At 49.5% G+C, this 15,589-nt stretch overlaps 1 protein-coding gene across 2 annotated transcripts in view; it reads left to right on the forward strand.

The window, feature by feature from the left end:
• Positions 1–15,589, forward strand: part of LOC144488176 (dual specificity tyrosine-phosphorylation-regulated kinase 1A-like) — a 60,195-nt gene that overhangs the window by 10,585 nt on the left and 34,021 nt on the right. For both annotated transcript variants that reach the window (XM_078206200.1, XM_078206199.1), the window contains exons 2-6: positions 10,413–10,636; positions 11,218–11,337; positions 11,823–12,011; positions 12,726–12,873; positions 14,778–15,064. In XM_078206200.1, the coding sequence (XP_078062326.1) occupies positions 10,413–10,636; positions 11,218–11,337; positions 11,823–12,011; positions 12,726–12,873; positions 14,778–15,064 (968 nt within the window). The remainder of the gene's footprint in view (positions 1–10,412; positions 10,637–11,217; positions 11,338–11,822; positions 12,012–12,725; positions 12,874–14,777; positions 15,065–15,589) is intronic.

Genomic DNA, 15,589 nt, shown 5'->3' on the forward strand with positions numbered 1-15,589 from the left:
CGCCCAATAGTAACAGAGATGTTGAGGAGCAGATGGGGAAACAGATCCTGGAGAGATGTAGGAATAACAGAGTTGTCGTGATGGGAGATTTTAATTTCCCAAACATAGATTGGAATATCCCTAGGGCTAGGGGTTTGGATGGAGAGGAGTTTGTTAGGTGTGTCCAGGAGAGTTTCCTGACACAGTATGTGGATAAGCCTACTAGAGGAGAGGCTGTACTTGATCTGGTGCTGGCTAATGAACCTGGACAGGTGGAGGATCTCTCAGTGGGTGAGCATCTTGGGGATAGCGATCATAATTCTATCTCCTTCACGATAGCATTGGAAAGAGATAGGATCAGGCAGGCTAGGAAAGTGTTTCTCTGGAGTAAAGGGAAATACAGTGTCATCAGGGAGGAAATTAGACGGGTAAATTGGAAGGAGGCATTCTTGGGGAAAAGTACCGAAGGAAAGTGGAGGATTTTCAAGGAATGTTTGTCTGGAGCTCTGCATGACAACGTTCCGATGAGACAGGGGGGTGTTGGTAGGGTACGGGAACCGTGGTGCACGAAGGTTGTGATGAACCTGGTGAATAAGAAAAGAGAGGCGTACAGAAGGTTCAGAGAGCTAGGAGGTGTTAAGGATTTAGAGGAGTATACGGGATGTAGGAAGGAGCTTAAGAAGGAAATTAGGAGAGCGAGAAGGGGTCATGAGAAGGCCTTGGCGGGTAAGATTAAGGAGAATCCCAAGGCTTTCTACAAATATGTCAAGAGTAAAAGGATGAGATGTGAAGGCATAGGACCCTTAAAAGGTGAAGGGGGAAAAGTTTGTGCGGAACCGTTAGAAATGGCGGAGCTGCTTAATGAATACTTTACCTCGGTATTCACGGTGGAAAGGGATCTGGGTGGTTGTACTGCTGGTTGGCGGTGGACAGAAAGGATCGAGCATGTGGACATAAAGAAAGAGGATGTGTTGGAACTATTGAATGGCATCAAGGTTGGTAAGTCGCCGGGACCGGATGGGATGTACCCCAGGTTACTGTGGGAGGCGAGGGAGGAGATTGCGGAGCCTTTGGCGATGATCTTTGCATCGTCGATGGAGACGGGAGAGGTTCCGGAGGATTGGAGGATTGCAGATGTGGTCCCTATATTCAAGAAAGGGAACAGGGACAGCCCGGGAAATTACCGACCGGTGAGTCTAACCTCAGTGGTTGGTAAGTTGATGGAGAGGATCCTGAGAGACAGGATTTATGATCATCTAGAGAAGTTTAGTATGATCAAAAGTAGTCAGCACGGCTTTGTCAAGGGCAGGTCGTGCCTTACAAGCCTGGTTGAGTTCTTTGAAAATGTGACCAAACACATTGACGAAGGAAGAGCGGTGGATGTGGTCTATATGGACTTCAGCAAGGCGTTCGATAAGGTCCCCCATGCAAGACTTCTTGAGAAAGTGAGAGGGCATGGGATCCAAGGGGCTGTTGCCTTGTGGATCCAGAACTGGCTTGCCTGCAGAAGGCAGAGAGTGGCTGTGGAGGGGTCTTTCTCTGCATGGAGGTCAGTGACCAGTGGAGTGCCCCAGGGATCTGTTCTGGGACCCTTGCTGTTTGTCATTTTCATAAATGACCTGGATGAGGAAGTGGAGGGATGGGTTGGTAAGTTTGCTGACGACACCAAGGTAGGTGGTGTTGTGGATAGTTTGGAGGGATGTCAGAAGTTGCAGCGAGACATAGATAGAATGCAAGACTGGGCGGAGAAGTGGCAGATGGACTTCAACCCGGATAAGTGTGTGGTGATCCATTTTGGCAGATCCAATGGGATGAAGCAGCAGTATAATATGAAGGGTACCATTCTTAGCAGTGTAGAGGATCAGAAGGACCTTGGGGTCCGGGTCCATAGGACTCTTAAATCGGCCTCGCAAGTGGAGGATGCGGTCAAGAAGGCGTACGGCGTACTGGCCTTCATTAATCGAGGGATTGAGTTTAGGAGTCGGGAGATAATGCTGCAGCTTTATAGGACCCTGGTTAGACCCCACTTGGAGTACTGCGCGCAGTTCTGGTCACCTCATTACAGGAAAGATGTTGAAGCCATTGAAAGGGTGCAGAGGAGATTTACAAGGATGTTGCCTGGATTGGGGGGCATGCCTTATGAGGATAGGTTGAGGGAGCTTGGTCTCTTCTCCCTGGAGAGACGAAGGATGAGAGGTGACCTGATAGAGGTTTACAAGATGTTGAGAGGTCTGGATAGGGTAGACTCCCAGAGGCTATTTCCAAGGGCTGAAATGGTTGCTACGAGAGGACACAGGTTTAAGGTGCTGGGGGGTAGGTACAGAGGAGATGTCAGGGGTAAGTTTTTCACTCAGAGGGTGGTGGGTGAGTGGAATCGGCTGACGTCGGTGGTGGTGGAGGCAAACTCGTTGGGGTCTTTTAAGAGACTTCTGGATGAGTACATGGGATTTAATGGGATTGAGGGCTATAGATAGGCCTAGAGGTGGGGATGTGATCGGCGCAACTTGTGGGCCGAAGGGCCTGTTTGTGCTGTGGCTTTCTATGTTCTATGTTCTATGTTCTATGTCGCCACTGGTGTGAGGGGTCACTGTAACCACTGTCACTGTATCGCCATTGGTGTGAGGGTTCACTGTAACCACTGTCACTGTGTCGACACTTGTGTGAGGGATCACTAATCACTGTCACTGTGTCGACACTGGTGTGAGGGTTCACTGTAACCACTGTCAATATCGCCACTGGTGTGAGGGGTCACTGTAACCACTGTCACTGTGTTGACACTGGTGCGAGGGTTCACTGTAACAACTGTCACTGTGTCGACACTGGCGAGGGTTCACTGTAACCATTGTCACTATGTCGACACTGGCGAGGGTTCACTGTAACCACTGTCACTATGTTGACACTGGTGAGGGTTCACTGTAACCACTGTCACTGTATCGCCACTGGTGTGAGGGTTCACTGTAACCACTGTCACTGTATCGCCACTGGTGTGAGGGTTCACTAATCACTGTCACTGTGTCGACACTGGTGTGAGGGTTCACTGTAACCACTGTCCCTGTATCGACACAGGTGTGAGGGTTCACTGTAACCACTGTCACTGTATCGCCACTGGTGTGAGGGTTCACTAATCACTGTCACTGTGTCGACACTGGTGTGAGGGTTCACTAATCACTGTCACTGTATCGCCACTGGTGTGAGGGTTCACTAATCACTGTCACTGTGTCGACACTGGTGTGAGGGTTCACTAATCACTGTCACTGTGTCGACACTGGTGTGAGGGTTCAGTGTAACCACTGTCCCTGGATTGACACTGGTGTGAGGATTCACTGTAATCACGGTCACTGTGTCAACACTGGTGTGAGGGTTCACTGTAACCACTGTATCAACACTGGTGCGAGGGTCCACTGTAACCACTGTCACTGTTGACACTGGTGTGAGGGTTCCCTGTAATCACTGTCCCTATATTGACACTGGTGCGAGGGTTCACTAACCACTGTCACTGTGTCGACACTGGTGTGAGGGTTCACTGTAACCACTGTCACTGTGTCGACACTGGTGTGAGGGTTCACTGTAACCACTGTCACTGTGTCGACACTGGTGTGAGGGTTCACTGTAACCACTGTCACTGTGTCGACACTGGTGTGATGGTTCACTGCAATCACTGGCACTGTGTCGACACTGGTGTGAGGGTTCACTGCAATCACTGGCACTGTGTCGACACTGGTGTGAGTGTTCACTGTAATCACTGTCACTGTGTCAACACTGGTGCGAGGGTTCACGGTAATCACTGTCATTGTGTCGATACTGGTGTGAGGGTTCACGGTAATCACTGTCATTGTGTCGACACTGGTGTGAGGGTTCACGGTAATCACTGTCATTGTGTCGACACTGGTGTGAGGGTTCACGGTAATCACTGTCATTGTGTCGACACTGGTGTGTGTGTTCACTGTAATCACTGTCACTGTATCGCCACTGGTGTGAGTGTTCACTGTAACCACTGTCACTGTGTCAACACTGGTGTGAGTGTTCACTGTAACCACTGTCACTGTGTCAACACTGGTGTGTGTGTTCACTGTAGTCACTGTGTTGACACTGGTGTGAGTGTTCACTGTAATCACTGTCACTGTGTCAACACTGGTGTGAGGGTCACTGTAATCACTGTGTCGCCACAGGTGTGAAAGTTCAGTGTAACCACCGTCACTGTATCGACACTGGTGTGAGGTTTAACTGTATTCATTGCATCGACACTGATGTGAGAGTTCACTGTAATCACTGTCACTGTGTCAACACTGGTGTGTGTGTTCACTGTAATCACTGTGACTTCACTGGTGTGAAGGATCAGTGCAACCACTGTCACTGTGCCGACACTGGTGTGAGAACATAAGAACATAAGAAATAGGAGCAGGAGTAGGCCATCTGGCCCCTCGAGCCTGCCCCGCCATTCAATAAGATCATGGCTGAACTGATAGTGGTTTAGTTCCACTTACCCGCCCGCTCCCCATAACCCTTAATTCCCTTATTGATCAGAAATCTATCTACCTGTGACTTAAACATATCCAACGAGGTAGCCTCCACTGCTTCAATGGGCAGAGAATTCCAGAGATTCACTACCCTCTGGGAGAAGAAGTTCCTCCTCAACTCTGTTCTAAACTGACTCCCCCTTATTTTGAGGCTGTGTCCTCTAGTTCTTGTTTCCTTTCTAAGTGGAAAGAATCTCTCTGCCTCTACCCTGTCTAGCCCCTTCATTATCTTATATGTCTCTGTAAGATCCCCCCTATCCTTCTAAACTCCAATGAGTACAGGCCCAGTCTACTCAATCTCTCCTCATAAGCTAACCCCCTCATCTCCAGTATCAACCTGGTGAACCTTCTCTGCACTCCCTCCAAGGCCAATATATCCTTTCGCAAATAAGGGGACCAATATGCACACAGTACTCCAGTTGCGGCCTCACCAGTGCCTTGTACAGTTGCAGCATGACCTCCCTGCTTTTATATTCTATCCCCCTCGCGATAAAGGCCAACATTCCATTCGCCTTCTTGATCACCTGCTGCACCTGCAGACTGAGTTTTTGCGATTCGTGCACAAGGACCCCCAGGTCCCTCTGCACAGTAGCATGTTGTAATTTTTCACCATTTAAATAACAGTCCATTTTACTATTATTCCTTCCAAAGTGGATAACCTCACATTTGTCAACGTTATACTCCATCTGCCAGATCCTCGCCCACTCACTTAGCCTATCCAAATCTCTCTGCAGACTTTCCAGATCCTCCACTCAATTCGCTTTCCCACTCATCTTTGTGTCCTCCGCAAACTTTGTTACCCTACACTCGGTCCCCTCCTCCAGATCGTCTATGTATATGGTAAATAGTTGAGGCCCCAGCACCGATCCCTGCGGCACGCCACTAGTCACCAACTGCCAACCAGAAAAGCACCCATTTATTCCAACTCTCTGCTTCCTGTTAGATAGCCAATCCCCAATCCACGCCTACACTTTACCCCTAACTCCGTGTACCCCAATCTTCTGCAGCAACCTTTTGTGAGGCACCTTATCGAACACCTTCTGGAAATCTAAAAACACCACATCCACCGGTTCCCCTCTGTCAACCGCACTCGTGACATCTTCATAAAAATCCAGTAAATTCGTCAAACACGACTTTCCCTTCATGAATCCATGCTGCGTCTGCTTGATCGAACCATTTTTTTTCCAGGTGTCCTGCTATTCCTTCTTTAATGATGGATTCCAGCAATTTCCCAACTACGGACGTTAAGCTAACCGGCCTGTAGTTACCCGCCTTTTGTCTACCTCCTTTTTTAAACAGTGGTGTCACATTAGCTGTTTTCCACTCAGCCGGCACTTCCCCAGAGTCCAGCGAATTTTGATAAATTACAACCAACGCATCCGCTATTACTTCTGCCATTTCTTTCAGTACCCTGGGATGCATTCCATCCGGGCCCGGGGACTTGTCTACCGTTAGTCCCATTAGCCTACCAAACACTACCTCTTTAGTAATAGTAATCGTTTTAAGAACCTCACCCCCTACAGTCCCACAACCGTCAATTTTCGGTAAGCTATTTGTGTTCTCTACCATGAAGACCGACACAAAAAACTTGTTTAAGGCCTCGGCCATTTCCTCGTTCCCCATTATTAAATCCCCCTTCTGGTCTTCTAAGGGTCCAACATTTACTTTAGCTACTCTTTTCCTTTTTATATATTTGTAAAAACTTTTACTATCAGTTTTTATATTTTGTGCTAGTTTAGTTTCATAATCTATCTTTCCTTTCTTTATCGCTTTCTTAGTAGTTCTTTGTTGTTTTTTAAAGCTTTCCCAATCTTCTAATTCCCCACTAGTTTTGGCCACTCTGTACGCATCGGTTTTTAATTTAATGCTCTCCTTAATTATCCACGGCTGGTTATCCCTTTTCTTACATTCCTTCTTTATCACAGGAATATATTTTTGCTGAGTATTGAGAAAAATCTCCTTAAAAATCTGCCACTGTTGCTCAGCTGTCCTACCAACTAGTCTGCGCTCCCAGTCTACATTAGCCAATTCCACCGTCATCCTATTGTACTCCCCTCTGTTCAAGCAGAGGACACTGGTTTGGGAGCCTACTTTCTCACCCTCCATCTGTATTAGAAATTCAACCATATTGTGATCACTCATTCCAAGAGGATCCCTCACAAGAAGATCATTAATTTTACCTGCCTCATTACACAGGACCAGATCCAAGATAACTCGCTCCCTCGTAGGTTCTGTAACATACTGTTCAAGGAAACTATCCCGACAGCATTGTAAGAACTCTTCCTCAAGGCCACCGCGTCCGACTTGAGTCAACCAATCGATATGCAGGTTAAAATCCCCCATGATTATTGCTGTTCCGTTTTTGCACGCATCCATTATTTGCTTGTTTATAGCCCGACCCACCTCAGAGTTATTATTTGGGGGCCTATAGACCACGCCCACCAGTGACTTTCTCCCCTTATTATTCCTTATCTCCACCCACAACGATTCCACATTCTGCTCCTTAGAGCCTATATCGTTTCTCACTGCTGCCCTGATGTTATCTTTAATTAACAGAGCTACCCCACCTCCTTTTCCTTCCTGTCCATCCTTCCGAAATGTCTGATACCCCTGGATATTCAGTTCCCAGTCCTGGTCTCCCTGCAACCACGTTTCTGTAATGGCCACTAGATCATACTCATTTGTACTGATTTGTGCCATCAACTCATTCACTTTGTTTCGAATGCTACGTGCATTCAGGTAAAGTGTCTTTATGCTAGCCTTTATATGGACCCGATTTGTTAGTGCATTCTTTTGATTGCACGCTCTGTCCCTACCTGTCGCAAACTGGTTATCCTTCCCCAGACCATCTCCTTGCACTGCGTTGACCACCTCCCTTCTTGTGTTTGTCACCTTTTTTACTCTGCCTGAGTGATTACAGTGAGGGTTCACTGTAATCACAGTCGTCACTGGTGTGAAGGTTCAATGTAACCACTGTCACTGTATCAACACTGGTGTGAGGGTTCACTGTAACCACTGTCACTGTGTCGACACTGGTGTGAGGGTTCACTGTAACCACTGTCACTGTGTTGACACTGGTGTGAGGGTTCACTGTAACCACTGTCACTGTGTCGACACTGGTGTGAGGGTTCACTGTAACCACTGTCACTGTGTCGACACTGGTGTGAGGGTTCAGTGTAACCACTGTCACTGTGTCGACACTGGTGTGAGGGTTCACTGTAACCACTGTCCCTGGATTGACACTGGTGTGAGGGTTCACTGTAATCACTGTCACTGTGTCGACACTGGTGTGAGGGTTCAGTGTAACCACTGTCACTGTGTCGACACTGGTGTGAGGGTTCACTGTAACCACTGTCCCTGTATCGACACTGGTCTGAGGGTTCACTGTAACCACTGTCACTGTGTCGACACTGGTGTGAGTGTTCACTGTAACCACTGTCCCTGTATCAACACTGGTCTGAGGGTTCACTGTAACCACTGTCACTGTGTCGACACTGGTGTGAGGGTTCACTGTAACCACTGTCCCTGTGTCGACACTGGTGTGAGGGTTCACTGTAACCACTGTCCCTGTGTCGACACTGGTGTGAGGGTTCACTGTAACCACTGTCCCTGTGTCGACACTGGTGTGAGTGTTCACTGTAACCACTGTCCCTGTATCAACACTGGTCTGAGGGTTCACTGTAACCACTGTCACTGTGTCGACACTGGTGTGAGGGTTCACTGTAACCACTGTCCCTGTGTCGACACTGGTGTGAGTGTTCACTGTAACCACTGTCCCTGTATCAACACTGGTCTGAGGGTTCACTGTAACCACTGTCACTGTGTCGACACTGGTGTGAGGGTTCAGTGTAACCACTGTCACTGTGTCGACACTGGTGTGAGTGTTCACTGTAACCACTGTCCCTGTATCAACACTGGTGTGAGGGTTCACTGTAACCACTGTCCCTGGATTGACACTGGTGTGAGGGTTCACTGTAACCACTGTCCCTGGATTGACACTGGTGTGAGGGTTCACTGTAACCACTGTCCCTGGATTGACACTGGTGTGAGGGTTCACTGTAACCACTGTCCCTGGATTGACACTGGTGTGAGTGTTCACTGTAACCACTGTCCCTGTATCAACACTGGTGTGAGGGTTCACTGTAACCACTGTCCCTGTATCAACACTGGTGTGAGGGTTCACTGTAACCACTGTCCCTGTATCAACACTGGTGTGAGGGTTCACTGTAACCACTGTCCCTGGATTGACACTGGTGTGAGTGTTCACTGTAACCACTGTCCCTGTATCGACACTGGTGTGAGGGTTCACTGTAACCACTGTCCCTGTATCGACACTGGTGTGAGGGTTCACTGTAACCACTGTCCCTGGATTGACACTGGTGTGAGGGTTCACTGTAACCACTGTCCCTGTATCAACACTGGTGTGAGGGTTCACTGTAACCACTGTCCCTGGATTGACACTGGTGTGAGTGTTCACTGTAACCACTGTCCCTGTATCGACACTGGAGTGAGGTTTCTCTAATCACTGTGTGGAAATCTGCACATTTCCACTCCATCTGACGAAGGAGCAGTGCTCCGAAAGCTAATGGTATTTGCCACCAAATAAACCTGTTGGACTTTAACCTGGTGTTGTTAAAACTCTTACTGAAACTAATCTATACCTCACACTGGTGATGAATAACCGCGTCGCAGAGGCTGCTAACTGTACATGTGAGATCTAAATCGCTCTGAGATTGAACAGCGCAATCCCAGCAGCTCCTGTGGGCCAGCTTTCTAACCTGTGTACTTATTACAGTCAGAGCAACAGTGTAGTGTGGCTCCCTCGAGCTGGTAAAACATTAGTAGCAACTCTCTGTCCATCATGTTAACTTGTTCAGTTGTTTTCAAAGCTTCTGAACGGTGCACTATTTTGGAGTGCATTTCGAGGGGTGCGTGGGTTACTCGAACGAGCATTGAAACGGTGACGGTTTTGGGAGGTACGCATTGGGTCCACAGTGTTAGCAGTGGCTCAGTGAGTAAACGCTCCCTCAGCACCGAGCCAAAGAGCAATTCAGCCCCACGGCACATATTAAACAGCCTGTCACACCCTGGTGTAATACCGAGGGAGTGCCGCACTGTCAGAGGGTCAGGACTGAGGGAGTGCCGCACTGACAGAGGGTCAGTGCTGAGGGAGTGCCGCACTGTCAGAGGGTCAGGACTGAGGGAGTGCCGCACTGACAGAGGGTCAGTGCTGAGGGAGTGCCGCACTGTCAGAGGGTCAGTACTGAGGGAGTGCCGCACTGTCAGAGGGTCAGTGCTGAGGGAGTGCCGCACTGTCAGAGGGTCAGTACTGAGGGAGTGCCGCACTGTCAGAGGGTCAGTGCTGAGGGAGTGCCGCACTGTCAGAGAGTCAGTGCTGAGGGAGCGCCGCACTGTCAGAGGGTCAGTGCTGAGGGAGTGCCGCACTGTCAGAGGGTCAGTGCTGAGGGAGTGCCGCACTGTCAGAGGGTCAGTGCTGAGGGAGTGCCGCACTGTCAGAGGGTCAGTACTGAGGGAGTGCCGCACTGTCAGAGGGTCCGTGCTGAGGGAGTGCCGCACTGTCAGAGGGTCAGTACCGAGGGAGTGCCGCACTGTCAGAGGGTCCGTGCTATTGGAGACGCTGTGTTTCAGACCCACGGCCACTATTTGGAAGTAGAGCGGGAGTTCTCCCTGATGTCCTCGGGCCCAATATTTATCCTTCAATAAAATCACTTTATAAAAAAAAAATAAGGATTGCTGTTTATGGGATCTTGCTGTGCGTAATTGGCTGCTGAGTTTCCTCCATTGACTGTGAAATGTCCTGAGGTGCTGGAGAAATGGAAGAATTTCTTGATGTGTGTGTGTGTCTGGTCTGAATGTGCGAGTCTTGACTGACTGCCTTTTGTTCTGTTCACACAGGTGGGAGCAGCTCAGGATGCAAGCCCCCCTCCTCGCACTGCTTGGCTGCCTCATTTGGCTTCACCCCCGCTGAGCCCAGCATGTCAAACCAGCACGGGCACCTGCCTCTCGGCAACGTGCAACCCATGTGTGAGCTCCAGCAGGTCCGACAGGGGCACCATTGGGGTGTGACCGCTGGCCGGGCACCCACGTCTGACCACCAGAGAGGCAACCACAGCGACAGGGTACGTCCAGCTGCCTGGGTGGGAGGGTGGGCGGCGTGAAGGCAGGCGGTGAATTCGCTCTCTGCTACACTTCCATCTGCTTCTGAGAGCAGGCCTCTGTGTGGACAGGCCTGCTGGTCACTGCCCCTCCATTTCCTCTTCAGCCAGCAGCCCAGCTAGTGAATGCTGAGCCGCTTTTCGACCACAGGACCCTATCCCCCAATTGTCCTTGAACTGTGTTTCTTGGCCAGTTCGGCGAATGAACCGCTGGGTAAAGGCGGCAGATCATGTGTTCCCACTACCTGCTGCTCCGGAGCAACATTCCTCACTGACCACGCTCTCCCTGTATTACCCACCACCCTGATCACTCCACCCTGACCTCTGCGCCTCCGTGCGGATTAGCTCGTGCCTCCTTTATTTTGTAGCCCAGCGCGAGGACAGCTTTTTATTCAGGAGGAAATCAAATTTTAGTTTGGTAGTGAGCAGAATAAAGGCCGGTCCCCCCCCACCCGCCCAAGCTCTCTGCAGTGTGTCCGGAGGTTTGAGGTGCCGTGGCAGTGCATGGGTTTCCCTAACTGCTCTCTCTCTCTCTCTCTGTGCAGGTGCTGTCGGACATGACGATCCTACAGAGGAGGATCCCACTTAGCTTCCGTGAGCCTGGGACGGCGCCCCTGAGGAAACTCTCTGTGGATTTGATTAAGACGTACAAGCACATTAATGAGGTGAGGAATCCAGCCAGTGCTGCTTGCGCAAACTGCCCGCTGTCACTCCCCTTCGGGCTGCTCGGTTTTCCCTGTCACCCCAACCGAAAATACTAATACTCACTGGGTTAGCAGTGCTGCTAGTCACCCCTCCCCCCAACTTACCCAGGCTCTCATTCCGTCCGTGTGAACATCAACAGTGCTGTCAGCCAAGTCTTACCTGTTTTGTGCAGTGTCCTCTTCCTCCGACACATTCTCTCTCACCCGGGGACCAGGTTGGGTTGTGAGGGGAGCGAGGGCCAGGTGGGTTGATCATCTTGGAAGCAGCTTTGACGTTGTGGGAGATGGTGACAGTTCCACCAGACAACACTTTGGCTGATTGAAGTCAGGATTTGTTGTGGCCTACTGGAGGAGTGAGGAGGGCAGTTGTCAGTTGATATTTCTGTACGGTGCATTGTATTGTGTGTAACCCTTCCTTCCTCCTCTGGCTGAAACCATCTCCACAGGTGTACTATGCCAAGAAGAAGCGTCGGGCCCAACATGTTCCTCCAGAAGATTCCAGCAACAAGAAGGAGCGGAAGATTTACAATGACGGTTACGATGATGATAACTATGACTACATTGTGAAGAATGGGGAGAAGTGGATGGAGCGATACGAGATCGACTCGCTGATTGGGAAGGGCTCATTTGGACAGGTAACACGGCGAGGCGTTGCGACCACTTGGAGGTCCAGACGCAGTTAGTAAACATACTGAAAAATGGACCTGACTGCCGTCAGGGGAACGGACACGGGGAGCAATTAGCCAGGGCTCCTGCTCCTGATGACGAGTGGACATGGGGCCGAGAGGCCAGCCTCCTTGGTGAACTATGAGGGAGCTGGCTGTCTCTCCCACTTCACTTGCTTCTCCACAATGTGAAACCATGTCTGAAACCAGTCGTGAGCTCCACTCATCCTGCTCTGCCTCTCAGCATCTTGTGCGATTATTCCCCCCGCCCCGGTGCTGCTGTGCACAGATCCCGAGGAGATCTGAAACCCTGTCTCACCCATTCCAATCCCCACACAAAATCCACACCACCGACTGTACTGACTTGGGGGTCCCGGCAAGTCGCATTCCTGAGTCCTCGTGCTGGCTGGGAAATCCCTATATGACCTCGCCGCATTTTTACAGTCCAGTTTGTTTATTAGTGTCACAAAAAGGCTTACATTAGCACGGCAATGAAGTTACTGTGAAAATCCCCATCTCTGCACGGTCCTCCAGCCCTATGCCTCAGACTGCACAGTTGCCAGCTGGGCTGTGTAACTCAGATGCTGCCCCTCTTCCCCGTTACTTTAGTGTCAGTTTCTGAAGGCAGCCCTCTCCCTCCATGTTGTTCACTCCCCTCTCCCTCTCTGTACGTCCTCCCTCCAGGTAGTGAAAGCCTACGATCACCACGAACAGGAATGGGTGGCAGTTAAGATCATCAAGAACAAGAAAGCCTTCCTGAACCAGGCCCAGATTGAACTGCGCCTTCTGGAGCTCATGAACAAACATGACACTGAGATGAAGTATTACATCGGTAAGAGGAGCCAGCAACACAGGGTAGGGAGCAGGGGGATACCAACATTGGGGGCAGTGTCACTGGACCAATACCAGAGGCCTGGGCTGCTGTCGCAGTGACATGAGTTCATATCCCACTACAATAGCTGGGGGAACTTGAATTTAATTCCTTCAAACCTCTGGGATAAATTGTTGCTCTCATTAATAATGACTTTGAAACGACTGAATTGTAATTAAAACCAACTGGTTCATAGAACATAGACATAGAACATAGAACAGTACAGCACAGAACAGGCCCTTCGGCCCACGATGTTGTGCCGAGCTTTATCTGAAACCAAGATCAAGCTATCCCACTCCCTATCATCCTGGTGTGCTCCATGTGCCTATCCAATAACCGCTTAAATGTTCCTAAAGTGTCTGACTCCACTATCACTGCAGGCAGTCCATTCCACACCCCAACCACTCTCTGCGTAAAGAACCTACCTACCTCTGATATCCTTCCTGTATCTCCCACCATGAACCCTATAGTTATGCCCCCTTGTAATAGCTACATCCACCCGAGGAAATAGTCTTTGAACGTTCACTCTATCTATCCCCTTCATCATTTTATAAACCTCTATCAAGTCTCCTCTCAGCCTCCTCCGCTCCAAAGAGAAAAGCCCAAGTTCCCTCAACCTTTCCTCATAAGACCTACCCTCCAAACCAGGCAGCATCCTGGTAAATCTCCTCTGCACTCTTTCCAGCGCTTCCACATCCTTCTTATAGTGAGGTGACCAGAACTGCACACAATATTCCAAATGTGGTCTCACCAAGGTCCTGTACAGTTGCAGCATAACCCCACGGCTCTTAAACTCCAACCCCCTGTTAATAAAAGCTAACATACTATAGACCTTCTTCACAGCTCTATCCACTTGAGTGGCAACCTTTAGAGATCTGTGGATATGGACCCCAAGATCTCTCTGTTCCTCCACAGTCTTCAGAGCCCTATCTTTGACCCTGTAATCCACATTTACTAACATCCTTTAGGGAAGAAAATCTGTCTTTACCCAGACCGGTCCTCATATGGTTGACTCTAAACTGCCCTCTGAAATGCCAGGGGAATTAGGCACACCACCATGTAGAGATGTGCATTAAATGCTAGTCCTGACAGCGACACCCACAGCCCAAGAAGGCGATGGCCTAGTGGTATTATCGCTAGACTATTAATCCAGAAACTCAGCTAATGTTCTGGGGACCCGGGTTCGAATCCCGCCACGGCAGACAGTGGAATTTGAATTCAATAAAATATATCTGAAATTAAGAATCTACTGATGACCCTGAAACCATTGTCGATTGTCGGAAAAACCCATCTGGTTCCCTTTAGGGAAGGAAATCTGCCGTCCTTCCCCGGTCTGGCCTACATGTGACTCCAGAGCCACAGCAATGTGGTTGATTCTCAACTGCCCTCCAAGGGTAACGAGGGATGGGCAATAAATGCTGAATAGAAATTTTTTTTTCAATAAGAATGAATATCTTTTAAGAATGGCCACCTGCTGTCGGGTGAGATCCTGTCCCGGTGAAGCGCTCGCTCCTCTCTCCAGTAGGAACGGGGGTCAGATTCCGGAATGTTTTCCGTTCCCGACCGTTGCTTCGGAAAGTCATTCTGTTTGAGGCATGGAACTCAGCTTCACGTAAATACAACAGAAAATGCTGGATGAACTCAGCAGCTCAGACAGCAACTGTGGAGAGAGAAACCCAGTCAATGACCTTGGGTAAGGACAGGAAAGAGTGGGAGCTGGAAAGGATTCTAATCGAGTGCAGATGGAGGGAAAGGGATAAAGAGGAAAGGAGGATCAGTCATCGACTGGATGCTGGGAGTCAATGACAAAAACATTTATGTAAAGCCTCTCTTTCAATGTTTGTCATTTTCCCATCTCAACACAGTTCACTTGAAGCGACATTTCATGTTCCGGAACCACCTATGCCTGGTCTTTGAGCTGCTCTCCTATAACCTGTATGACCTGCTGCGGAACACCAACTTCCGTGGGGTCTCCCTCAACCTGACCCGCAAGTTTGCCCAGCAGATGTGTACGGCCCTGCTCTTCCTGGCAACCCCTGAGCTCAGCATCATCCACTGTGACCTCAAGCCAGAGAACATCCTACTGTGTAACCCCAAGCGAAGCGCCATCAAGATCGTGGATTTCGGCAGCTCCTGTCAACTGGGGCAAAGGGTAAGATTGCCCTTCCGGTGTGTGTGTGTGCAGGAGGGTGTGTGTGGGCACGGCAGAGTGCTTCGGGGTGGTTTATATATAGAATAACAGATCCCCGGGAGTGAGTTACAGACTGGAATCTAATCGAGGGGTTCGGGGTGGTTTATATATAGAATAACAGATACCCGGGAGTGAGTTACAGACTGGAATCTAATCGAGGGGTTCGGGGTGGTTTATATATAGAATAACAGATCCCCGGGAGTGAGTTACAGACTGGAATCTAATCGAGTGGTTCAGGGTGGTTTATATATAGAATAACAGATACCCGGGAGTGAGTTACAGACTGGAATCTAATCGAGGGATTCGGGGTGGTTTATATATAGAATAACAGATACCCGGGAGTGAGTTACAGACTGGAATCTAATCGAGGGGTTCGGGGTGGTTTATATATAGAATAACAGATACCCGGGAGTGAGTTACAGACTGGAATCTAATCGAGGGATTCGGGGTGGTTTATATATAGAATAACAGATACCCGGGAGTGAG

The sequence above is a fragment of the Mustelus asterias genome, unplaced genomic scaffold (assembly GCF_964213995.1).
Source record: "Mustelus asterias unplaced genomic scaffold, sMusAst1.hap1.1 HAP1_SCAFFOLD_1353, whole genome shotgun sequence".
Taxonomy (NCBI): Eukaryota; Metazoa; Chordata; class Chondrichthyes; order Carcharhiniformes; family Triakidae; genus Mustelus; species Mustelus asterias.